This window comes from Panthera pardus, unplaced genomic scaffold, assembly GCF_024362965.1.
Source record: "Panthera pardus isolate Hobbes unplaced genomic scaffold, ASM2436296v1 HiC_scaffold_3, whole genome shotgun sequence".
Lineage (NCBI taxonomy): Eukaryota > Metazoa > Chordata > Mammalia > Carnivora > Felidae > Panthera > Panthera pardus.
In genome coordinates, this window is record NW_026526876.1 from 20,515,336 (window position 1) to 20,540,273 (window position 24,938).

Here is a 24,938-nt window from a genome sequence, read left to right on the forward strand (position 1 = left end):
TGGCCTCACCGGCCCCTCTTGTGGCTACGTGAGTGGGTCCTGCCAGCCTCGGGAAAGTCCTGGCTACTTACATGTGGATCCATTTCCGCAGCGTGTCTTTCAGGTACTCCTGACTGATGGGCTGTGCCAAGGTTCGGAGAGCCGGCTGGAACTGGACGACGGATGCCGGCAGGTGTCTGGACCAGCTGCACAGTTTCACCTCCTCTTGCAGAACACCGGCGCCCTTCCCTAAGAGAAGGCCAAGTGACAGGTAATCGGGGCCATCCTTTGGAAGGCATATTACAACCTGGACCCGGAAGGAACTTCCAAAAAGCATCTCGCCTTCCTCTGGCCAGGTCAGGCCGCACCCCTGAAACAGGGGGGAAAGGGAAGTACAGAATAGACGTTCCTCAGGGAGCTGGCAGCTTCCCGCCAATATGGGCACCATATTGGTTGAGAAGGTGAAAGGCAGGGAGGAAAGGTGCGGGGTGGGGCAGGGGGAAGGAGCAGTACTGGAGTGCCCTCCGCGTCCTAGAGGCAGAACTTACGTTGTCACAAAATAAAAGGCGATCATTTCCCTTTCCTCACCATCCTCCGACCAACCTGGAAGAGCTAAGAACTGAAGACCACTCATCCTGATGAGTGGCTTGTAGCTCCTTAGAGGTGACCTTTCAAGAAGGACACCAGCATCCACGGGGCGACTCTGGGAGGCAAACACCCTCCGGAGCTGGAAACACAGGGGTCCTTCTGAGGTCCCTTGTACTTGTTCTCCAAAGCCTTGACAAATTAGCCCATAGGCACCTTTCATGGGAGGGAAAAGGATGAAATGGAAGCACCTAGAGGGAAGCCAAGGCATAAGGAAGTGGCGCCCTAGCTGGAAGAGACTACGTAATACACGTTTCTCTGAAAATGACCAGATGGCTGTCCCCACTTTCTACTTGTTTCCCTTCTACCTTTGGCCGTGTCTCCTCTGCCTGACATCTGAGTTCTGGAGTCCCCTGAGGCACAGTCCTCTGTCATCCTCTTCCTGTGATGATGTCACCTATCCCCAAGGCCTCAGCCACAGGCACAGATGTATGTCTCCGGCCAGACCTTTTCCTGCTCTGTTCTGGACCTGTAGCCGTCTGCCCAGTGCACACTCCCATTCCAAGGGCTCAACGGTCTCCAAAGCAGTATTTTCAAGAGTGAGCTCATCATCAGCCCTTTCAGACCAGCTCCTTTTCTAATAGACTCGGACACCTCCTTCCCACACCCTCCACAGCCAATCTACCAAATCCCCTGCTAAACAGACGTCCAAGTTGTCCAACTAGCCCCCATCGTCTGCCACTTAGGTCATGATGACAGCCTCCCAAGTGAGCTCTCCACATCCACTCCAGACCCCATGAAGAGCCACTGCCACATAAAAACCAAATGAGTTTAATTCCAATTAGGATAAATGCGATCAAATAAAAGCACAGGACGTATGGGGACATATAACAGAAGGATGTACAAGCCTGGAAGGTCTTAGAAGGCTCTCCACTGTTCTCTGGATAAGGTCCAAACTCCCTAGCCTGGTCCACGCAGCTCTGCATCATCTGGTCACATCTGACAGACTGGCCACATCTCTTCCCATGCTGCTCTTGACCCTACCCCAAACCCTTAGCCTCACCTGCTTGCTTTTAGTCCCTCAAATATCCTAACATCTTCCTTGCCTCAGGACCTTTGCACATCCCATCCCCTTTGCCTAGAACTCTCTTCCTTGCCTCCCTCATTTGACTAACTCTTACTGAACTTTCAGATTTTAGTTTAAATACCATTCTCCAAGGAGAGCATCGTTGGTGAAGTCCCTCCCAAGTCAACTTGCGCTTGGCCTTTATGACAGTGGCCAATGTGGATATCCAACAGATGTGTGTGTATTTGTGAGTTCGGTATCTGCCTCTACCGCTAGACTGTGACCTCCACGAAGGTGGGGTCCGCATTGGTCCCACGCGCTGCCGTATCCCCAGAGCTCGGCACCGCAGCAGGCAGATGGCAGACGCTCAGTAGACAACAGGTGAATGACCAGAAAATGAGAAAGGCTGGCCAAGAGCTCACCGGTCGGATGCTGGCCCGTGATGGTCTCTAGAGTTGAGAAGAGCAAGCCGCATGGCAGGGACGGATCTGGCAGCTGGCCTTCTGGTAAAGTGTAGAAAAGAGCATGAGCCTGGTTCAAAGTGGTGGCCAGCAGCTCCACTAACGAGCAGACCTGAGTCTTGATGCCAGTACCTACGAGAAGAAACCACCCTCCTGTAAACAAGTTCCTGTGGTCAAATGGGAAACAGGGAACACCCCAGATGCTTCGGTCTCCCTGAGCTCATGCGTCTCCACTCCGTTGTTTAAGGACCACGTTTTGGAAAGAAGCCAAACCTACTGTGGTGCGGCTGGTTGAGCAGTTTCTGAATAGCTGCCTTTCTGGCCAACAGGAAGTCTGCTAGGGCCTGGCGAGGAGAACTCTCTTCTAAGAGCATTATCGAGCACAGGGCCTCGGCTACAGCCTGGTCAGACACGGCTTGGCATTTGAGCAGCAGCTTGCTTTCGTGCAGAATAGTTGACCTAGAAAGACGATGACAGAGGTCAACGGGGAATTTTTTCCATCTTGGGAAGAAGAACCTTGGTACATCAGGAGAGAAGACCTATTCCACGACCCGGTAGCGGTGGCGCGTGGCCGTGCCCGGAGCCGGTCGCCACGCCGGGTCCACTTACCGGAAGTGGCTGGCCGCTGCGACCTGCCGGATGAGTATCGGGAATCGCAAGAGGACGGGGCTGTATCGGGAGCCAGAAGAATCCAGCTGGAGCAGGCTGTGGAGGTGGCAGCAGAGCAGGTACAGCTGTGTGGCATGGAGGTACTGAGAGGCCTCCATGGAGCTCCAGATCTTCTCAGGAATTTCCAAGAGTAGCTTGATCTGGGCAGCCATGCTGTAGAACTTCTCCTGGGATGGCTGCTGGGGCTGCAGGGAAAGGCACGGAAACCACGTCAGAAGAACAAACAGATGCAGGGTCAGCGTTTGGCAGGCTTGGGGGGAAGCGCGGGGGTATCGTAGGGCACAAGCTTTTGTTAAGGCTGATGCCGCTCGGCGAGGCATCAGAGTTTGGGGCAGAGAATCAGCAGAGACAGGAGTCCTGTCCAGCCGCACTGGCTTTTCCTCCCGGTTGGGGGCACCTTTGCGCGGTCTCTTGGAGAGGTGGACTTGATCTGGTCCTCCTCTCGCAGTCTAGTGATCAGAGAGCCTCGAGAGGTCTCCATGGCACGGAGCCCTGCGGACCACCATTCGAGTGGGCTTTCTTCTTCCCTTTGCTGATGTTCCGCCTTCCCCCATTTGTTCCTGCTTCTCTGAGTGCTCAATAGATTTCTCTGCCAGCTGTTCTTTTTTTTTTAATTTTTTTTTTTTAATGTTTATTATTTTTGAGAGAGGGAAAGACAGAGACCAAGCAGGGAAGGGGCAGAGAGAGAGGGAGGCACAGAATCGGAAGCAGACTCCAGGCTCTGAGCTGTCAGCACAGAGCTCGATGAGGGGCTCGAACTCACAGACCACGAGATCATGACCTGAGCCGCAGTCGGCCGCCCAACCGACTGAGCCACCCAGGCGCCCCTCTGCCGGCTGTTCTTTACCACCCCTCCGCGTGGCACAGTCCTCACACCTCTGCCCACCTCAGTCCACGATCCTACTCCAGGACTCTCTGCCCTGAAGCATCACCTCTAAGCAGACCACCACTACTGCGTCTTTTTCAGCCCTCACCACTCTCCTGCGTCCCAGGGACGCCTCTTCTGCTGCCTGCCTGCTAAGTGTCACTGCCATTCCGTAATCAGTGTGTCCAAGACGAAATTCACTGCCCTCCCCAAAATCTCAGTCATCTGACCTCCAACCATATCTCAGCATACCACCACTCTGCTCCCACGTTCCCAGGAGATTCATGTCCTTCCGGTGGTTCTGCTGAGGTCTCCACTACTAGGTTCCAGGATTCTAATGCAGGTCCTTATCGTCTCCCACTCATTAATCCAAAAACATTTCGCTCATGCTGCGTTCATTCTCTACCGCCTCCGATCTATCCTTTACCTTTGCCTTCAGATTAATCTCCTTCAAAGGGAGAGCCTTCTAAAAGGCTCCTCGCTGTTTAGTAACTTGGCCTGGTTGTCAAAGATTTCCTGTCCTTCCAAGTACCTTCTTCCAGGGACCCTTCAATCCGTTGGTTCTACTGTGGCGGGGAGGGGAGTGATTTCATCCTCTCAGGAAATATCTGGAAACATTTTCGACTTTCAGAAAGGAGAAGAGGGGTACTACTGGTGTCCAGTGGGTCAAGGCCAGGGATGCTTATAAATATCCCACAATGCATAGGACAGTCTCTAAAACAAAGAATGATCCAGCCCCAAATGTCAGCAGCACCAAGGTTGAGAACCCCTGCTTTAATCAAATTGATTACCGATTTTTAATTGTCTTTTCATACTCCAGATCCATATTCCAAATCTCATCCATCACAACGGCCCCTCCTTACTGAGAAAGACTCAACCCTGAAGTGACTTCCTTCGGAAATATTATGGTAAATGTTAGTAATTATTTTGGAATCAATCACACATTATCCTAAAATGTTTTCTATTGCTACTCTGAAGCATTTACATTTTTCTCATCAACTTTCCATGGACTTAATTCCTTGACTAGATGGGAAGCTCCATCAGAGCAGGAATGGCGGGGTGGGGGCAGGATTCTGTTTCTTTGTGCCTTCAACACAGAGGGCACGCAAATATTTGTGAGTCTGAGAATAAATCAGAAATAATAACTATAAAAAATAAATATATTTCTAAGGTCAGGCACGGTACAAGTTACCTTTTAATAAACCTGAAGCATAACTCCGTTATAGGAAAGGCTGGCCACTAAAAGGAGGCATATATAAATGAACAGAGGAGAGGGATGAGGTTTCTCCTTTCAAAAATTAGCAAAATATTTCTAATCTTCTATGGTTCCGTTGTGTGAGCCCTGGCTACTGACTTGGATTTTTCAAACAGGGTGTATTAAAAAGTTCCAAACTGGAGCTAAATTGTAGTTTTGCAACTTGTTCTAACATGTCGCTCTAAGGTTCCTTCTCCCCACGTCGTTAAGAACAAATTCCATGTTTACTCTTCTGACCGTCCCTACCCCTTCACTTGGTCATCCTTAAGTCAACATTCTTTAGGAACACAAAATGCTGCTCCGATGTTAGGATGAATTTAGGGCTGAATCCTTCCACATCAGGCCTAATCATTAGCATTTTGGGGGGAAAACACTTAGGGTAACTTGATTAGAATAACCTTAGCTCCCTGAAATGAAAATGTGCCACTACTGAAAGATGAGAGCTTGATGGCTGGTACTGTCGTGCAACTCCAGCAAAGGGTAGAACAGGTGTTTGGGATCATGGAACTTACTCTTGGGAATGCGGTGGGCTCAAGACCGGGATGAGGAACGACATAAGGGGAAGGGACCAACGTAAGGGAGAGATGTGTTCTAAGAATAACGTCAGGAAACATTATACAGGGATGAGCTGAACTGTCGAGCGAGAGACCCTGGCGTTTCATCTAAAGCTGGAAGGGAGAGCCCAGCGAACCCACGAGGGAGGTGAGAGAATCTGGGCCCGGAAGTCAGGGAAGGTTCCTGAGCGGAATGACGGATCAGCAACCAGCGAAGGCAGGACGGCCGAGTTCCCCCCCCCACCAAGAAGGGAGTCCAGAAATGCGGCTGCAGGCTCTTCCCTCGGCAGGTGAGGCTCGCGCGGGGGGGCGGGGACTGGCCCGTGGCCGCCCGAGGGCTGGGGGCGGGTCCGCGGGGGGCGGGACCGAGGGTGCGGGGCTGACCTGCGGGTCCCGCGGCGGCGGGGGGGCGGCCGAGCCGGCTTCGCGGAGACGGGCGCAGTACTGGTCGGTGGCCTTCACGGCGTCCACCAGTCCCTCGGCGCAGCGGCGCATCTGGCCGATGGTGTCGGCCGCCTCGATCAGGTCGCGGTACCGCTCTCCCACCATTTGCCGCAGCTCCTCTTTCTTGTGCTCGATCTCGGCCCGAACCTGGCGCTCCAGCCCGCGGATCTCCTCCGCTCCATGTGTCTCGAAGAGCGCCGCGGGGTCGCGCAGGTCCAGCCGCTTCAGCGCGGGAGAAGTGGCCGCGGCCGCCATGGTAGACGGGTCAGTCGGCCGACGGGTCACTTCCGTCCGGAGGCCCGCCCGGCGGCCATCTTGGATGGGGGCGGAAGCGCTTCCGCCCCGCTGCCCGCCATTCTTCCTAGGGGCTGCTCCGGCGGCCAGGGGGCGGGGCCGGGATGGGTGGTGACTTTTTTTAAAGGGCGACGCGGCGGGTGGGGTAGATCTCTAGGGCCGACCGTCAGTCGCCGCGCCGGGACTCCCAGCCCCGCCCGGCGCAGGTGCACCCTCAACGCGTCCGACCTCTGCACCTACAGCGCGTTTGTACCGTCTGCTCCGGACGCCCGAGCCCCTCGGAAAGCCGCAGCCGCCCGGGGTCCCGGCGCAACTCGACCACTTGGCTCCCTGCGCTGTCTGCGGGCACCGGGCGTTATCTTATGGGGCCCTTGGCCGAATGCGACGCCCGGAGTGGAGGAGTTGGGATCCGTTCCTGTTCATCCTCGAGAGTAACTTCGCAGTTGTTCGGGACCGGCTCTTCTCTAAGGCGCGCGTCCGCTCGTTTGGCTTCGGTGTTTCTTTTGATGTCGATCAGTTCTTTGCGGCTTTGGTTTTTGTTTCAAGACGGTGTTTAACCACGAAGGATGCACTGGCACTCGCGTGGGGCCGAGGGTGGTGGGCAGAGAGGAAGAGGCGCGGTGCCTGAGAAACAGCGCCTGGCAGTGTGGGCTGGGGGTGCCTAACGCTGACTCGGCAGTGATGAGCTGGGGCGGGGGGGACCTGTTTCTTCTGAGTACTTCCAAGACCCTTCACTTTTAAAAACATTTATTATGGAAAAGTTCATTTTCACACTGACGCAGAGAAGATGGTGTCATGTGCCCACCCGCCAGGTTTTCTGCCGCCTCTGTACCCCTATTCACTTCCTCTCCCACCCACGGCCTCTGTTACTTTAAGACAAATCCCAGACAGCAAAGATTTCAATCTGTAAATGAAACCATTGATCTTTATACCTCACAATAGCCCTACAACGTAGCAAATGTTCTCATTTTACAGATGGGTACCTTGGGACCCCCAGAAACAAATGGACTTACTCAGTAAGAGTCTAATTTTCAAAGCCTGTACACAAACCGAACTAGTTTGATACACACATCAGCCTTGCAAAATATGTAGGGATAACGTTTCTGTTCCATGCATAACCAGAAACCTGGAGAAGCTTACGTGCCCTCCTGCGTTGCACGGCTGATGAGGGATGGAATCTCGTCTAGAGTTTTGAATTCCTGGCTTGTGCCTTTTCTGCTTTGTCGTGCGCCTTTCCACAAACTCAGAACACTCAGTGATGGTGGGTCTGCAGTTGGCCATCACAGTCCGTTGTGCTCTGTAGGGGACATTTTCTTGACGTTGCTGCCCAGCATCGGTGCAATGTCTTCTGTGTTGGGGGAAGTCACCTCTGTGGGGCAAGATCTTTTCCAGAGACCCCTTACAGCTGTGGTGAAAGCCTGTGGGCCTGGGATTGGCTCGTCAGACAACTAACTACTGGGGACTTTAAATGGAGAGCCACTGATGTCAAGAGGCATCAGGGGCACTGGAGATTTCATTCTGGGGGCTGTGAAGGTACCTCTTGGCAACATCCACTCTCCAGGGGCAGCAGGGGCATTGAATCCAGCTGGGGCTCCCAGCTGCCCATGTAGCACTGGTCCTGTTGGCAGCAGTGGGCGACCCCAGTGAGGCCCCTCATCTGAATTGATTGCCTAGACATATGCTTTGATTGGGTTCTGAATGTTCTCGCTTCTCTTTATTCCTGTCTGTCCCCTGAGCCTGATTCTCCAGCTTTCCCGGAGGTTGTATGGGCTGTCCAGTATCTTACTGATAAATTTGATGGCTTTGAAAAATCAAAACCACTTTTGGTCGCTTGCCCTAGAGACCCTGACTGACATACCGTTCTGAGTTTCCAGCTCAGTAAGAGTGTGGCTGATGTCTCTCTAACAGCAAGGGGGAGGCGTGTTGAGGCATCGGTTATGGTGGGGGACCTGGGGGTTTCTTTGGGCATACACCTGCCATCTCAAGTAGAGGAAAGGCCAGCTGGCCGCAGAAGTCTCCACTGCGGAGCGTGTTGTGAAAGCAGGTTACCCTCTGCTTCCCCAGCCAAGTTCATCTGGCCGTCCTGAAGATGCCACTGTTGCTCTTCTGCCTGCAGAGCTGAGCGCCTGACAGGCTGTTCCTGAACATTCGTGCTCTGGAAACTGGGCACTAGAAACACTCCCAGGGCTGGAGGTAATGTGTCCTTGACTCTTTACCCTCTTTGGTTCCTTTTCCTTTCCCCTCTATGTCAAGGTCCCCCCTCCCCTTCATCTTCTGCCTTTTTTTTTTTTTTTCTTTTACCATCTTGCCTTCTCAAAATCAGGATGGGGGCCAAGAGCTCAGCTTCAGCAGCTGAACAAGGCAAATGCTGGGCACACAGGGGCGGAGATGAAAAACTGGTCTCTTTTGTTTTGCTCAAGGAGGTACATGAGCAAAGGGCACTTCTGACTTTTCGTGCCATCATTTTGTTTTGGTTAGGGAAGTGTGTGTGTGTGTGTGTGTGTGTGTGTGTGTGTGGGAGGGCAGGGGTGTGTTGGTGTCATTTTCTTCTTTTCAGCTTAAATCTTTAGGGGCAGGAAACATCCAGTGTTCCCATTCAAGAGATTACATTTAGATCACCCTGGGTCTCTGAGTTCAAACCCCAGCATTCTGCTAGTTACGAGAGCTGTGATTTTGAGCACCATCCAGACACTTTGCATATGTGATCTCTAATCCCAACAATAACCCTACAGCATTGGTGGCTTTCCACCCATTTGATAGATAAAGCCAGCTTCGGCAGAACCCAAGTAACCTGCCTGAGATTACGCAGCCTGTCTATATGTCCCTGGCAGCCTGACTCGAAAGTCCTTGATCTCCCTACTTTGTCACATTATTAGCTTCAAAGAAAATTTTAGAACATCAAGAGACAGATGGGTCAAACCACTCTGAGCGACATTCAGAGGGCGCCCACACTGCTTCCTGTCTGTTGCCCGGAGGTGGGTCTCTGCCATTGTCTGGCAGTTTGGGACTCGAGCTGGAGTGCTTCTCCGGTGATGTGGGGGCAGGCGGCAGGCGGCTGGTCAGGCCTGGTAGCCAAGTGTTGGTGCCGGAGAGCCCGCTTTCAAAGCTGGGACCACGTTCTGATACGTTTGCTTTCTCTGGACCCGTCGGTGTTCCTGTCTCACTCAGATGGTTGAGGGGGCAGGATCCTCCTTACTTTTTACTTATTTATCTATTTAATGTTTACTTATTTATTTTGAAAGAGAGAAGGAACGCACGTGGGGGAGGAGCAGAGAGAGAGGGAGAGAGAATCCTAGGCAGTCTGTGTTGTCAGCGAGGAGCCTGACGCGGCGCTCGATCCCCTGAACCATAAGATCATGACCTGAACTGAAATCAGGAGTCAGATGCTTAACCGACTGAGCCACCCAGGCACCCCGATCCTTACTTTTTTGTTTTTGATTTTTTTAAATGTTTTATTTATTCTTGAGAGAGAGAGAGACAGAGTGTGAGCAGAGGAGGGGCAGGGAGAGAGGGAGACACAGAATCCGAAGCAGGCTCCAGGCTCCGAGCTGTCAGCACAGAGCCCGAAGCAGGGCTCAAACTCACAAGCGGTGAGGTCATGACCTGAGGTGAAGTCGGACGCTCAACCGACTGAGCCACCCAGGCACCCCGATCCTTACTTTTTAATAGAAATATGGAAAGCAAGGCAGCATCATGTTTAAATTGTAGGGTTCTTAACTGGTCTCCTTCCCTGATGCCACATGTGGTCTAGCATCCAGGAAAGGGGCCCAGAGACCTTGGCTCCCGGGCTAAACAATTGAATAAATATTTGCAAGATGAATGAATAGTGCCATGCACAGTGTCACAGAATCACAAAGTATCTGCTCACTGAATGCATTGGAAAAGGCAAAAGGACCTTCTACCATCAATTGCCTAAGACGGTTCTCACTCATCCCACACCCACCTCACCGACTTGTTTCAGGACCTCTCCTTTGATGAACGGTGCTGGGTGGCCGTGTGTCGGGCATGTCAGTGTTCAGCCTGAAGGGTGAACCTGCAGGATACTGTCCCGCTATGATGGTGTCAGAGAGAGGGCATCCTGTCCCAAGAGTTGGGGTGGGATGCGGGCCGGGCACCCCCGGAGGAGAAAGAACAGGTAGAAGATGGAAGCTTACGTGGGAACATGAAAGTGAGCTTAATTCTGGCTGAGCGAGAAGAGATGGAAAAGGAGAAGGAAAAAAGGAGAGGCACCCTCAGCAGATTAACAGAGAGGGGAGAAAAGCTAGGAGGATTTGATCCGGCGAAGGACACACCGTGTTGATAAAAGGAATGTCAGGGGCTTGGAAGGAAGGCTGGATTCCACACCTGAACCCTGGTGGGATTCAGACGTTTGGTGTTTGTTCTGGGCTGAGATGCCAGTCGGATGGAGAGAGCCTAATGCAGTCGTCCCGCCGGCTTATCTTTATAGCTGTGTTTATCTTTATAGCTGTGTCTGCTAGAGCTGACGTTTGCGGTGGAAGGGTTGGTTGTTTGACTCAACTGTTTGCAGATTCTGGAGACTCCGCCTTCAACAAATAGCCAGGCAGGCTATCACACCTGACGAAAGGAGCCTGGACGTCCGGGGTGCACACGTTCTCAGTACCTTGATTAAAACATGGTGATAGGCGATGCAGAGTTCATGCTCCAAATGTTATGTCCTTGATTGGCGTGTAATTGAGTAATTACTGTGTTGTTTGTTTGCTTGTTTGTTCACTTATTTATTTATAGAGAGAGCATGAGTAGGGGAGAGGGGCAGAGGGAGAGAGCGAGAGAATCCCAAGCAGTCTCCGCGCTCAGTGAAGAGCCTGTCAAGGGGCTCAGTCTCACGACCCTGGGATCACGACCTGAGCCAAAATCAAGAGTTGGACACTCAACCGACTGAGCCACTCAGGCGCCCTGAGTGGCTGCTATGTTAACTAGCCCTGTGCTGGATGCTGGAGAGAAGACAAAAGGTATTTGACTAACAGTGACTCTAGGGGCACTGGGTGACTCGGTTGGTTGAGCGCCTGACTCTTGATTTCGGTGCAGGTCAAGATCTCACAGTTCGTGAGATTGAGCCCCAGGTCAGACTCCGAGGTGACAGCACACAGCCTGTTTGGGAGTCTCTCTCTCCCCCTCTCTCTCTTCCCCTGCCCTGCTCACAGATGCACTCCCTCTCTCTCTCTCTCTTTCTCTCTCTCAAAACAAATAAACGTAAAAATTCAGTGGCTTTGTAGCAAGCTCAAACTTTTCTTTTTTTAAAAAAAATTTTTAATGTTTATTTCTGAGAGAGAGAGAGAGAGAGCAGGGGAGGGGCAGAGAGAGAGGGAGACAGAGAATCTGAAGCAGGCTCCAGGCTCCAAGCTGTCAGCCCAGAGCCCGATGCAGGGCTCGAACCCATAGACCGTGAGATCATGACCTGAGCTGAAGTTAGACGCTCAACTGACTGAGCCACCCAGGCTCCCCTTAGACTTCTTTTCAAGTCCCATACACAGGCTTTTCCCTTCCCCAACCGTTCCACAGCGGATGAGCCTTTCTTGTACGTATTGAGAAAATCAAAGTAATCAGACACGAATGTCCTCATGTTAAATCTGCTGTATCTACCAACCTGCCTGAATAGAAACTTAGACCTCCCGCCTTCTCTCTTGTTACGAAGAACAAAGTGTTCCTGCTCCCTTGACCTCTCCACTTGGCCTCTGGATCTCACTCCCCACTTCTCAAAAGCTTCACCTCCTTCTGTCTCCCATATAAGGAGAGAGGGTTCTGGATGGCTCAGGAGGATCCTTCCCATGACGGGCATCCTCTGCTTTTTGAAAGTTCGTGTAAGGCCCCTTCACTTTTAAGAAAGACCTCCCTTCATACCGTTTTCACTAACCAAAAGAAACCCGAGGAGGAGTTTCACTTTTATGATAAACAGGCCGAAAGCGCGAATAGGCCCCTACAGAGGCAGCGCACCTGAGCAGGGACAGGGGTGTCCAGCCCCTTCCAGGGACCACATTCGGCATCCCCGCATCCGGCTGGCCGCCCCAGCTTTGGACTGTGCGAGCGTCCAGGCTGTTATCTGTGCTGGTTTTGTGTGTCCATTAGCAAGATGTGTCCGAAGGTATCAGAAAAGACTACGAGAGGTGACTTTTAGCATCAGTGGTAACTGCTTCCCTGCGCTGCCCCGTGTCGGCCAACGAAAGGCTCTGTAGGAATCTCCACTTTCAGATAGTGGGGCGGGGCGGGCAGGGAACCTGGATCTTAAAAATACCCTCTGGTGTCTCCCATCGTAAGCATCGTGCTCCTTTGCACGCCTTCTTGCAGCCCCCGTCTGCTTCTCGTCTCCTCGTCAGAAGGAGATGTCTCCAGTCACCTCCTGTTGTCCTGCTCCGCTCCACCCATCAGGGCTTCTCACGTCCCCCGCTCCATCCAGTGCAAGGCCCTTCCTGGCCATCTCGCCAGCTCCAGCAGCTTCTCTGTTCCTGGGCCTTTCAGCATAGCTGACCTGCCGCCTGTGGACACTGTTTCCTCTTGGCCTCTGCGACATGCCCCGGGGCCTTTCCTCCTACCGCACGAGGCACTTCTTCTCCATCATTTTTGCTGGCTCTTCTTCCTGTGCTTGACTTCAGGCGTCAGATGGGCCCAGGCTCGAGCCTTAGCACCGGTCCCTTCTTGCCCTGCATTCCCGGACCAAGTGACCCCCTCCTGGCCCTCAGGGTTAGACGGTCACTGTGGCAGGTCATGTGGAAATTGTGCCCGTGGTGGAAATAGAGGGCAGGGAACACGTGTCTGCAGGTGACGCCTGCGTGTGTGACTTCAGCCTGAGCTTTTGCAGGACCCCTCGCTGCCTCCTCAGAATCTCCACTTGGCTGCCTAAGAGATGTCTCAGACTTAACACATCCACACTGATAACTCTCTTCCCGCCCCCCCATCCTACACTCTCCTCCAGGGCACCCCCATCTCAGGAAATGGCACTGCCCAGCCAGGGCTAGAAACCCGGAATCATCCTCCACCCTCTCCTCTCACCATCCACACCCCATCCATTCACGAGCCCTGTGGATTCTTCCTCCAAGATAGGGGTCGATGAGCTTTTGCTAGAAAGAGCCAGCGTCAGTGGGCTTTGCCCGCTCCGTGGTCTCTATCACTATTCAACGAGGCCTCGGTAGCAGGGTTAGGAATAGAGAAGATGTGAATCGGTGGGCATGGCAGTGTTCCAATAGCACTTCAGTTACAAAAGCAGGCAGAGTGGCCACGTCTGGTCCGTGGATCGTGGCTCTCTGATCCCTGATCTACAATAGATTCCTGTCCTTCACCTCCACCCGTCCATCGTAATGCATCCTTTGCTTCAAACCTCCAGTGGCTTTCTGCCCCTGGAGGGCAGAAGGCAAACTCCCATCAAAGACCACCAAGTCCCTGCGGGCCTCACTGGTCCCAGCCCTCTATTCCTCCCTCACCAGCCTTCTGTTTTGTGAACAGGCTGTGGGCCCACTCCTCCCTAAGGACTTCCCTCTGGCCGTTTCTTTTACCAGATCTTCACAGGCTGGTTGCCTCCTCCGAGAAGCCTGCCTGGGCCGCCCTCATCTAAAGTAGGAAGAGTTAGGGGCACCTGGGTGGCTCAGTCCATTCAGCATCCGACTTCGGCCCAGGTCATGATCTCGCGGTCCGTGAGTTCGAGCCCCGCGTCGGGCTCTGTGCTGACAGCTTGGAGCCTGGAGCCTGCTTCGGGTTCTGTGTCTCCCACTCTGCCCCTCCCCATCATGTGGTCTGTGTGTCTCTCTCTCAAATATAAACAGACATTAAAAAAATTAAAAAAAATAAAGTGGGAAGGGTTAACCTTTATGAGGGGCTCACTGTATGCCAGCCACTGTTACGGACTCTGAATATGAACGAACTACCTTACTTCATTCTCCAAATTCATAAAACTCTCTGAACTGGATCCTGTTCTCATGTCTACCTTATTGAGGAGGAAATTGGGGCTGAGGGAGAGTCTATAATTTGCCCCCAATCATTTAGGAATTAGCAGAGCTGAGGCGCAAACCAGACTGGCTTCGGGGCCTGGGTGCTTAACCATCCTCTTGGCTGTCCGTGTATTTTCATCAGAGCGTCTGTCACTACATTGAGAGTTCACGGTCCTTTATTTGTTGAGTGTCTCCGCTGCGATAAGGAGGGGAGACTTGGTCTGCCTTTCATCTCACTGAATTCCTAGCTTCCAGAATAATGTCTGGCAACATAGTAGACGCTCACTATGTTTTTAGTGCACAGACAATAATGTAACTTTGTAATGATTTATTCGTATGCTGACGTATCGATAAATATTCAAAGTACACCTTACCTTAGAATTCCTACGAAAGAAAGAAGAGAAAGAAAATAATCAGATTTCCTCGAATTTCGGAAACGTAGAAGGAATTCACCTTCTGACCAGCCCTCCCCTCTCCCCGCAAGTTATGAGGTGAACTGTTTGCATTTTTGAACGTCCCTTGTGGAATTAGGAAACAAAAACAAAAACGCCTGTCCATTCTGACCATCTTGTTCTCTCATCTGCTTGGCCCCAGACTGGATTAGATGACAGTTGCTCGGTCTTGAGCCCCGAGGAAATGTGAAATTCGGGTACTTGCAAATGTAGTTGGGGAGCAAATGCAAACAAGTGGTTAAAGTGTACTGAATACCCTGTGTAGGTGGGGGGAGCAGAAGAGCACACTACTTGACGTTCGCATTTGGCAAGTTGTGCGGACGATTTGGTATCTTGCAGAGGGAGACCTTGACGTTGTATTCTGCAACGCGAGTGCCCCACGCAGAATTAAACCTTTGGGAGTTGGCCACCTTGAATACTATGTGGATGGAACTCGGACCCTGGACCCCTTTGGCTGCATCGAAGCCATCCAGTGGTTATTTTCTGGAAATCCAGTTTATCCTCTTAGGAATTAGGGAGTGCTCCTAGGGTCCCCAGGGCCCCCTCCCCCCCAGCTGTGTCTGTGCCTAAGGTGGAAGTTTTACCGAACGCCCTTCAGCTATGCCGGTAGACCGTGGGCTGCTTGGAGAGGGCTGGGACCCCACACACTGGAGTGCTGCTGGTTCTCCACATGCCTCCCACCTGCCATTCCGTCCGTTCTGTGCCCTTCTCTGCTCTGGGCACCGTGGAGGACCTCTGTGGACTGCCTCCCTTGGCTCTCTTGCCCTGTGGCTCTGGTGGAGCTCAGCCACGGGCCGAGATCAAAGGGGTCCACTCTGACCCTGACCCTGGCTGAGTTCCTGTGCAGCTACAGCTCCCGTTGAGTCCCACCTTCCCCCGTGGCTGTGCCTCTCACCGGGCTCTGGTAACAGCATCCCCTCCCTTGTCCCTTCAGCTTGAGGGCTGGTAAAGGCTTCCACCTGTATCTAGTGTCCCGGCGCCTCCTCTGTCCCTGGCTGATTCCCTTACTGCCCACGCCTCTCTGTACGCGGCTCATTCCTTACATTTGCGTCAAAACCCGTTTCCAGCTGGACACAGATGGTTACAGACCCCAGATCAATGGTGTGATCCTCTCCTTCTGGTTAGCACCAGACCCCAGGTGGACCATGGTCTCACCCTGGAGGGAAAACACAGAATCGACTCAGCCATTTGTAACATGCTGTGACCTGCTAAGTTTCTAGAATGTTTCAGTAATATGAGGCTCTGTTTAGGGAGGTGACAAGTTATATTCCTGGTCCGTTCTGAAGGAGACCAAAGTTTAGTTAGGCTTGACTGCCAAGCCTGCAGTGCACTGGCAGGAAATCCCCCTCGCCAGAAAGGAACACCCCGTGTAGACAGAAAGCGTGTAGTGCCTTATCAGACAGACACATAATGCATTTACTTTTCTGCCCTGGACTGGCTTTCACCTTGCATCACATGCCCGGCTTTGTTAGTGCCAGCTAAGCTCTCCACTAATGGCAGGATTAGAAGCTATAGTTTAATATTAGCCAGTTTGGTAAATGGTCATTTGTTTAACAACCAAAACGTTTCTGGTCTTTTTTTTTTTTTTTTTTTTTTTGCTGTGATTGAAGGTGAGGGAAACCTAATGTGTACTGGGCACCTCTGTGCGCCTGATAATGTGATAAAGCATTTAAAATACTTGCTTTCATTCAGTCCCTTGCACAACTCTGTGCGGTCCGTGGCGTTATCCCTGCCCTGCAGACAAGGAAGCGTGGGCTCGGGGGTATCCGGCACTGGCTTGGAGGTCGCATATTTTGTTGGCCTGGTGCCACGAGTTCGCTGTGCCTCAGTTTCCTTGTCTGTCGAGTGGGGGTAACGGTGGTACTCGTGGGGATTAGCTCCTGCGGGAACTGAATGAGACGATGTATACACAGCGCCTAGAACAGAGCTTGTACCTCATGAACACCGCAAACATTGGCTCGCTTTCTTTTCTGGTTTCAGCAGTCTGGTTTGTGGTCAAGACCCTGTTTTAAGCAGCTAGAAATATCCATCATGTTTTGATGTGGAGTAAATGAAAAGGCGATGGGAAGGTGACAAAAAGTTCTCTGACCTAATTTTAAAACACCCGCTATTTCCCTGTAATCACTTTTGCCATCTGCAAGACTTGCCGTGCCCTTACGGCATTTTTGGAGCACCCCCCTTCGCCATCTGCTTTACCGTGACTTAAGCCATGCTCTTTAAACTCGGCCAGAATCCCGAAGACATCAGATCCGGTCATTAAGGATCAGTCTGTGGACCGAATGGGACTCGGCCGTGGTGGTCTGGTTTTAAATTTTGTTTTCCTTTTGCTACCGAGTGATTGCTAAGACATCTAGAAAACGTTTTGTAGGCTTTTCATTGGGTTTCGAGTTTTAAAAAAAATTCTGAAATTCTACACTCTCCAGTTCAGCGTTTCAGGAAACATGGAAAGTGCAGGTTATCTCGTGACCTGGGACTGTGGCCCATTTTCCTGAACACGTAGCGTCTTTTTCAGAGGTGGATGGGAGCAGAGGCGAGTTCACACAGGTGGCCTAATGAACAAACTTCAGTCTGAGTCCCGCCCATGGAGACTATGATTTCATGTGAAGGTAGTTTATAGAACAGAACACTTGCGAAGAAAAAAAGCAATACAGTTATTAAAAGCCACGTTTGCTTCTTGCTTTCCAGTATACACAATCAATTAGAACAGCAAAGACAGAGGTAAGTTTATCTGACATACAGAGACACATACAGACTCACAAAGTTAGTTAGAGCTTACTTGAAGGCCAAAGCAGTTTTAGCAAATTCATCTCGATACCGGACATGCAGGAATGACACGCTCACGAGAATAACCACATTCACGGTACCACAAGAATGATAAACATAGCTTGTTCGCATACCTAAGCTTGTCATATTAAAATCATCCATCACACCGTGTCACTGACATGGGTTTTGCAGTTGGACTCCCGAAGGCTTTTTTGGATGTCCCATGTTTCCTTGTGTCCAGAGCATGGAAGGAGAAAGAAAACTCCCATTAAGCCCTCACAGATGGGTAGGAGGGGGCCTGAAGGCTCGAATTCCATGACATCCACCACCTTCGGGAAACAACGATGTCAGCACCGCTCAGAAGAACAGAGGGGGTGAAACGCAGTGTGAGTGCCTGTGTATGAAGTGTGTTCAGTCTCCTCTGATAATGATTGATCCGCTGCTTGTAAAAACCTGCTGTCGTTTAATGGTGAGTGACGGACAGATTACGAAATAGAGAGTAAGTACACTTTAGGAAACATACCATACATGTGAAACTGTTGTTGAACAATTGTCAAAGTCAACTCCATACCATTGACTGACTGTTTTTTCTTGCTGAGATGGTTCTCAGGCTGTTGGAAACTGGAATGGAGATTTTTTTTTTTTTTTTTCCAGGAGAAAAGGCTTTCACATCATTTGGGAGAGCAGAATTGTCTACCTTTGCCCTGTATTATCATCAGATAGGGTGACCGTGGAGGCCGCTCATGGCATTTGGTTGTGTGGCTGGGCTGGCTGATTTCCTCCTCCAAACAGATGGGAAACCAGCCTTCGTTGGCGGGTTGTGCTAAGTAGGAACTCTTTTCTCCTGTTCAGCCGTGTAGCAGACCGCTTCCGTCTGAGGCCATGCCATGACCGGAAGAGGGGAGAGATGGGGAAAGATTGAGGCCTGGCTCTGTACCATCCACCCATAGGATTAAATGCCTCTACTGACTCTTTCCTTCAGAGTCAGTTCTCATTTTCTCATTTTGTGAAAACTAAGGTCTTTCTATTGTTTAAAGGTGGACATTGGGCGAATGAGTGGCTCGGTCGGTTGAACACCTGACTTCAGCTCAGGTAGCGATCTCAGCTCAGGTAGTGAGTTCCAGCCCTGCCTCGGGCTCTACGCTGACAGTGCAGAGCCTGCTTGTGGTTCTCTCTCCCTCTCTCTCTGCCCCTCCCCTGCTCTCTCTCTCTCAAATAAGTAAATGAACTTAAAAAAAAAAAACAAGGTGGGTATTGTGGAATTCTCAAGGCAGTTTTAAATTTTTCAATATATATACATTTCAATAAATATTAGAGAACACTGTTTTGAAAGATAGATGGAAGAAACAGGATTTCAAAGAGGTACCTGCACCCCATGTTTATTGCAGCATTATTTATGGTCGCCAAGATGTGGAAACAACATGGGTGGACCTTGAGGGCATTATGCTAAGTGAAATAAGTCAAAGATAAATACTATATGATTTCACTTATATGTGGAACTTAAAACAAAAAACCACACACACACACACACAAACACAGCACACACAAAATAAACTAAAGAACAGGAACTCTGATGAGCTAGAAGTTTTAAATGTGAGACTCCCTGATCAAAGGCACCCCCCCCGCCACTCCCAACGTCTTTCTTAATGCTACCAGAGTACCTGGACCTCGGTTGACCTTGGCATTCTTGAAGGTGAAGCCCAACTCTGACAATAGGCTTTGCTGTCCGCCCCTTCAGTGCCCCACTTTGGTTCTTCTCTGACGATTAGAGTTGACTTCACTGATCCCGGAGGCAGAAAGGAAGCCCTTGAAATTCCAGATCCCCCAAACACCCATTTCCACAGTGACCCAACAGCCCAGAATGATGTTGCTGATGACAAACCGGATTTTGTATCTGCTCAGTTGGACTAGAAACGTTCTGTTTAACGGGTGAGGAGGGATGGGTTCCCTCAGCTGCAAAGACCGCTCCCAGCAGAGGCCACGTGCTGCGTGGCTGAGAATACGACAAGCCCTGGGAGCTAGGAGAATGCAAAAGGTGGTCGTGTGAAGGCCCAGAGGAAAAGCGAACCATCTGTGATCTGTTGCCTCCTAGAGCAAGCTTGCGACACATACTACCATGCCCATCCACCTGGGAGTTTAGAAGTTTTAGGAGACTTTTAGTCTGCTAAAAAGCATTTAAGGTGAAGCCAAAGTGAGTCTTTATCCAGTCTTTTCTCCGGAAGCATCTAGATTACAGGTGGGCATCACAGCTCTCTTTCTCATCACATACTGGCCAGTACTTAACAAGTAAAGAGAAGGAGCTGACGTGGATCTCCCAAACCACGGGAGTGGACTGGAGTGGAACCATGGACAAGGGGAAGACTTCTTTGATATTGGAGAGCCTCTTTTTGGGGGGTATGTTCATGCCTGAAGAAGAGACTGCAGTGCATTTTCTTGGTGGCCAAGCCTCTCCACTTCCCCCAAAGTGTTCAACCTGATTTTTATTAAGAAGCATGGGGGCACAAAGCTAGAGTCATCAAAACAGTCTGGTATTAGCATAAAGATAGACCCGTATATCAGTGGACCAGCATAGAGAGCCCACAGATAAACCCACATGTGTGTGGTCATTTAACCTATGACCAAGGAGCCAAGAGTACACAACGGGGGAGGGACAGTCTCTTCAATACATGATGGTGTGCTGGGAAAACTGGACAGCCACATGCAAAAGAATGTGTGTTCTTACAGCACACACAAAAATCAACTCAAAATGGATTATAGACCTAAAAGTAAGACCGGAAACCATAAAACTCCTGGAAGAGAGCATAGGCAGTAAGCTCCTTGACATTGGTCTTGACAATGATTTTTTGAAGTTGACACCCAAAGCAAAGGCAACAAAAGCAAAAATAGACAATTGGGACAATGTGAAGCTAAAAGACTTCTGCAGAGCAAAGGAAACCATCAACAAAACGAAACTTCCGGCAGCCTGCTGAATATGAGGAAACATTTGCAATCGTATATTTGATAAGGGGGTTAGTATCCAAAATATATAAAGAATTCCTACAACTTAATAACAGTAAAAATTTTTGATTAAAAAAACGGGCAGAGGATCTGAATATTTTTCCAAAGAAGACATACAGGGAGCCAGCAGGAACACAAAAAGGTGCCCAATATCACAAATCATCGGGGAAATGCAAATCAAAACCACAATGAGATATCACCTCACACTTGTCAGAATAGCTATTATCCAAAAGCCAAGAAAGGAATGTTTTAGGGAGGAAAGAGAACCCTTCTGCACTGTTGCTAGGAAATGTAGATTGGCACAGTCCCTATGGAAAACAGTATGGAGGTTCCTGAAAAAATTGAAAATAGAGGGCTCCTGGGTGGCTTAGTTGGTTAAGCGTCTGACTCTTGATTTCGGCTCAGGTCATGATCTCAGGGTTCATGAGTTTGAGCCCCACATCGGGCTCAGCACTGACAGAACGGAGCCTGCTTGGGATTCTCTCTCTTCCTCTCTGTCTGCCCTCCCCTGCTTGCTCTCTCAAAAAAAAAAAAAAAAAATAGAGCTATGATCCAGCCATCTAACTTCTGAGTATCCATCCAAAGGAAATGAAAACAGGATTTCAAAGAGGTACATGTATCCCCATGTTCATTGCAGCATTATTTATGGTTGCCAAGAAACGGAAACAACATGGGTGGGCCTTGAGGGCATTATGCTAAGTGGAATAAATCAGAGAAAGATAAATACTATATGATTTCACTTACATGTGGAATCTAAAAAAAAAACAAAACCATACACACACAAAAATAAAAATAAGACCAAAAAACACAAAACCAAGCTCATGGATACAGACAACAGATTGGTGGTTGCCAGAGGCAGAAGATGGGGGGGGGGGGGGACGGTGGGGGAAATGAATGAAGGGGTTCAAAAGATACAGATTTCATTATAAATAAGTCAAGGGGATGTAAGGGACGGCATGGCCACTATAGTTAATAATGCTGTATTGCCTATCTGAAAGCTGCTGAGAGTGAATTTTGAAAGTTCTCATCACAAAAAAAAAAAAAAAAATTCTGTAACTACATGTAGTGATGGATGCTTAGTAGACTCCCGTGGTGATCATTTCACAATATATGCAAATATCAAACCATCACGTTATATATCTGGAACTATGGTGGTTACCCCTCAGTGAGAAAAAAATTTTTAAAAAGCAGCACGGGAGAAAGAAATATGTGTTAGAATGCTGTCCTCCGTGAGAACCCATTTGAAAATCATTTTGAGTGATGTTTCTGCACAGAGATGGTTATGTTTTTTCTTATGCAAGAGTATTGCTGTTAGCAGGACATGTGCTTTATGTTGTTTAACCAGTGGGGATGTGGTTTTGCCAACTCCTCTACCTTTTTTTGAAATTGATGTGACCATTATTTGCAGGGACAGCAGGCGGTCCTGGCTTGCACTCTATGATCTGGCATGGAGTTGTGTGCGTGAAACATTAGCTTATATGCAATCCTCCCCCCCCCCCCCCGCCCCACCATAAAAAAAAAAAAAATGAGTGAATGTCTGTAGACTCCCAATGAGTTAGTCAAATTACAGTTCTCTCCCTCCATTGAAAGCCTCGGAGAATCTCTGCATCGGAAGTCTTGCCCACAAGATCCAGGAGGTGTACTGGGTGTGAGCATGTGTGCGTGCACCACGGTGTGCCTCACATGCATGTGCGTGTGTCCCTCACGCGTGGGACACACGTGTGCTGCATTGTGTTGCCCTGTGCGCTGCATCACAGGGGTACGTGTGTCCGAGGGCACAGAGCTCAGCGAGCCTTAGGAGGCTGTCCCTCTGCACTGAGAAGTAGGACATTAGTGAACGCTGACAAAACAACGAGACCTTGGTTATGTTGTGCAAGAAACAATTGGGTTTCTTGTTAAAAATAACACGCATGACGGGGTGCCTGGGTGGCTCAGTCTGTTAAGCATCGGACTTCGGCTCAGGTCATGATCTCACGGTTCGTGGGTTCCAGCCCCGCGTCGGGCTCTGTGCTGACAGCTCAGACCCTGGAGCCCGCTTCGGATTCTGTATCTCCCTCTCTCTCTGCCCCTCCCCTGCTCATGCTGTGTCTCTCTCACTCAAAAATTAATAAACATTTAAAAAATTAAAAAAAAAATAACACCCCATGAGGAAAAATGTCTGCTCTCTCAGTAATGACCACAATCCCTTGCCTGGGCACTAGCCCTCAGTGAGGAAGAGGGAGCATGGCCCAGGAATGGCACTGCTGCACCTTTGAGGTCCCCAGTGGCGGGTCGACAGGTGGTCCGGTAGAGCTGACCGTGGGTCTTCCTCTTTTGAAACTAGGAATTTCCCGGCCATTTTGCGATCTAATCTTCATAAGGACCTAGGACAACTGTGTCTCCTGTGTGCAGGGCTGAGGCGGTCTGATTTGGTTCCACCTTTCCTTCTTTAGTGACTGCCCTTCAAAGGGACTTGCTCTATTGCTGGAGGAATTGGAGGCCCAGTCACTGAAGAACGGAGCGGGAGAGGCCATGGGACGCCACTTCAGAGCAGGCCTCTGTCACACTCCACGGGCTCTCCTACAAGGACAGGGCGATTTGATGTCTGGCCAGTCCTCACAGGCTAAGGGGCAAAGTGAGCCACCTCTCCTCACCAGACACCAGTCTCCTGGCAGAGAGGTCTTCTTCTGCCCTTCCTCTGTCCCTTCAGGAATGCCAGGAAAGAAGAGGGACGAAAAGCTAAAAGTGTCTCCCCTTCTCCACCCACCCGGAGGCTGAGTCTGCGTGATCGGTTCTCACACGGACAGTCTCTGTCCCCTGAACCCAGTGAGCAAGCCACGGCGTTTCATTTAATATTATACTCACTTTTAACCTGGGGAGAATCCATCGTATCCTAGTCGGCGTGGTTAAGTCTTGGTTAATATTGAACTGTGTCGTGTAGCACAGTCTGGTGCACGCGGCCTCGAAACGAGAAAACGGAGGCGATCGGCCTGTGTCCAGTCACTGCTGAGTTCACAGAAGCGGAGTGGGCAGTGGGGGCAGGAGGCATGAACACTTGCCCCGGAGTTGCTATTTCCAACCCTGACGGTCTGCCGACTGGAGTAACAGACCCACAGAAGCTTTTCAGCCATAAGTAGAATACAGTCCCTGGTGCCTCCTTTCCAGATGAGCTGCTAGAGGGAAGAATTTGAGACACTGCCTATGGGGATATTCCAAGAAATTCACACATTAGGAGCCGAACAACCACTTAGGTGAAGGTTTGCTCTGATGGGACGGACCTGTGATAGGAAATGTGGTGTTTCAGAATCTGGCAAAACTCGGGATCAGACAGGTGACTGATTACAAGTTGTTAGAAATCTCAAATGCTTGGCTTGCTCGCTGCCTGTGTGATTTTTATGATGACACACATTCCAGAAACACTAATCGCACCTTCCCAACCGTCTGTGGAGACCTGATGATTCTCTTGCCATCATCCTTCAGCAAGGCCAAAGTCATCTCTGCCTTCCATCGTAACTTAGCTGTCTTGATTGAACCGTCACATTTGGAGCTGATTAGCAACACGTATCTCGACAGTCATTTCCTTCCTACCTCTCTCAGTGACCACACTGTCCACTTTTCCAGCGAGGTGCTCCTATCTAGGGCAGCTGGGGCTGAAAGGGTCAGCCATCAACACTGGAGATTAAATCTGTGTAAGCAAATAGACTCCAGTTTACTGCCTGCTCTGGAAGCCCCGCCCACCAGCCCGCATTTTCTCCTCTGCATGCCATTTGCGGTAGATAAATAAATCCATGCAAAAATTTTTTTTAAAAGGTACAGTTTTAAGACGAGGCTATAGGAAAGGGAAAAGCTGTTACCCAAAAGTGCGTGCAGTAAAAAATCCCATGCTATTGCTTAAGGAAAGGTCGGCTACAAGTTCCACTCAGGATTTCCTAGCAGTTCCAACTAAGGAAGAGTCATGATTTCTCCTCCCCCCTCCCCCTTCTCCTCCTCCCACCTCTCCTCCTTCCAAAAACAAAGGAAGGAAATGCAGTGTCCTTCCATCACCCACTGTCCTTCTCCTTGGCCGCCTAGACTGTCCCAAGCTATGGCACGAAATCCACGAAATATTCGCTATTCCTCAACTCCGTGTTACTGAAACACAAGCTAACGTTGTCCAACACAGGCCACAATGTCCTGTTATCTCTCCTGATACCTCTCTCACCAGATCCACTTAGTTTAACCAGCTCTTAACTACCCATGCGAATGGGTAGGTTAAATAGTAGCTTGCATAATCCAAATGATCAGATGCCCTAAAAATCACTGGAGTGCCTTACTTTTTGTTCTCTCCCAGCATCCAGCAGATTTATATTCATAATTAAATGCTGAGCTGAGGCTAAGCTGACATTTTTGGAATTAAAATTATGTTAACATTTAAATTAAAACAGCTATTGATTCCCGCTTTTGGAAGAAAGAAAACCACCAGAGAGCAAGTTATCCTTGAAAGAGAGATTTTGAAAAATGGAGAATTCCTTTTCATCCAGTAGCAACCTGCCTGCTTATTTGGACAGAATTATAGCTTCAATCTTAGAATGATCGCCCTGCTGATGAGCACCAACTATATATCTGGATATGCATTTTGGGTCAAGACTTAGGCGGCTG

At 50.1% G+C, this 24,938-nt stretch overlaps 2 protein-coding genes and 1 long non-coding RNA gene across 13 annotated transcripts in view; 1 reads left to right on the plus strand and 2 right to left on the minus strand.

Moving 5' to 3' along the window:
* Positions 1-6,167, minus strand: part of COG1 (component of oligomeric golgi complex 1) — a 13,053-nt gene extending 6,886 nt beyond the window's left edge. For 2 of the 5 annotated variants that reach the window (XR_008418848.1, XM_053893187.1), the window contains exons 1-5: positions 5,819-6,167; positions 2,701-2,945; positions 2,369-2,550; positions 2,053-2,223; positions 72-228 (exon numbers count right to left, since the gene is read on the minus strand). Coding sequence is in view for 4 of the 5 variants with exons in the window: in XM_053893187.1 (XP_053749162.1) it covers positions 72-228; positions 2,053-2,223; positions 2,369-2,550; positions 2,701-2,945; positions 5,819-6,133 (1,070 nt within the window). In the remaining variant the exon portion in view is untranslated. Of the gene's footprint in view, positions 1-71; positions 229-2,052; positions 2,224-2,368; positions 2,551-2,700; positions 2,946-3,157; positions 3,257-5,818 lie in introns of those variants that run through there. The other 3 variants (XM_053893186.1, XM_053893185.1, XM_053893188.1) reach the window with 3 other exon arrangements.
* The window catches only part of SLC39A11 (solute carrier family 39 member 11), a 427,544-nt gene continuing 406,040 nt past the window's right edge, over positions 3,435-24,938 (plus strand). The window contains exons 1-2 of one of the 7 annotated variants that reach the window (XM_053893198.1): positions 3,435-4,533; positions 5,502-5,724. In XM_053893198.1, coding sequence (XP_053749173.1) covers positions 5,628-5,724 — 97 coding nt within the window. In that variant the 5' untranslated portion in view covers positions 3,435-4,533; positions 5,502-5,627. Of the gene's footprint in view, positions 4,534-5,453; positions 5,725-24,938 lie in introns of those variants that run through there. The other 6 variants (XM_053893200.1, XM_053893190.1, XM_053893191.1 and 3 more) reach the window with 6 other exon arrangements.
* LOC128774290 (uncharacterized) lies at positions 16,918-24,266 on the minus strand. Its single transcript, XR_008418849.1, has 2 exons — positions 23,166-24,266; positions 16,918-22,161 (listed from the first exon to the last, which is right to left on the minus strand). It is a non-coding gene; the product is annotated as an uncharacterized LOC128774290 (long non-coding RNA).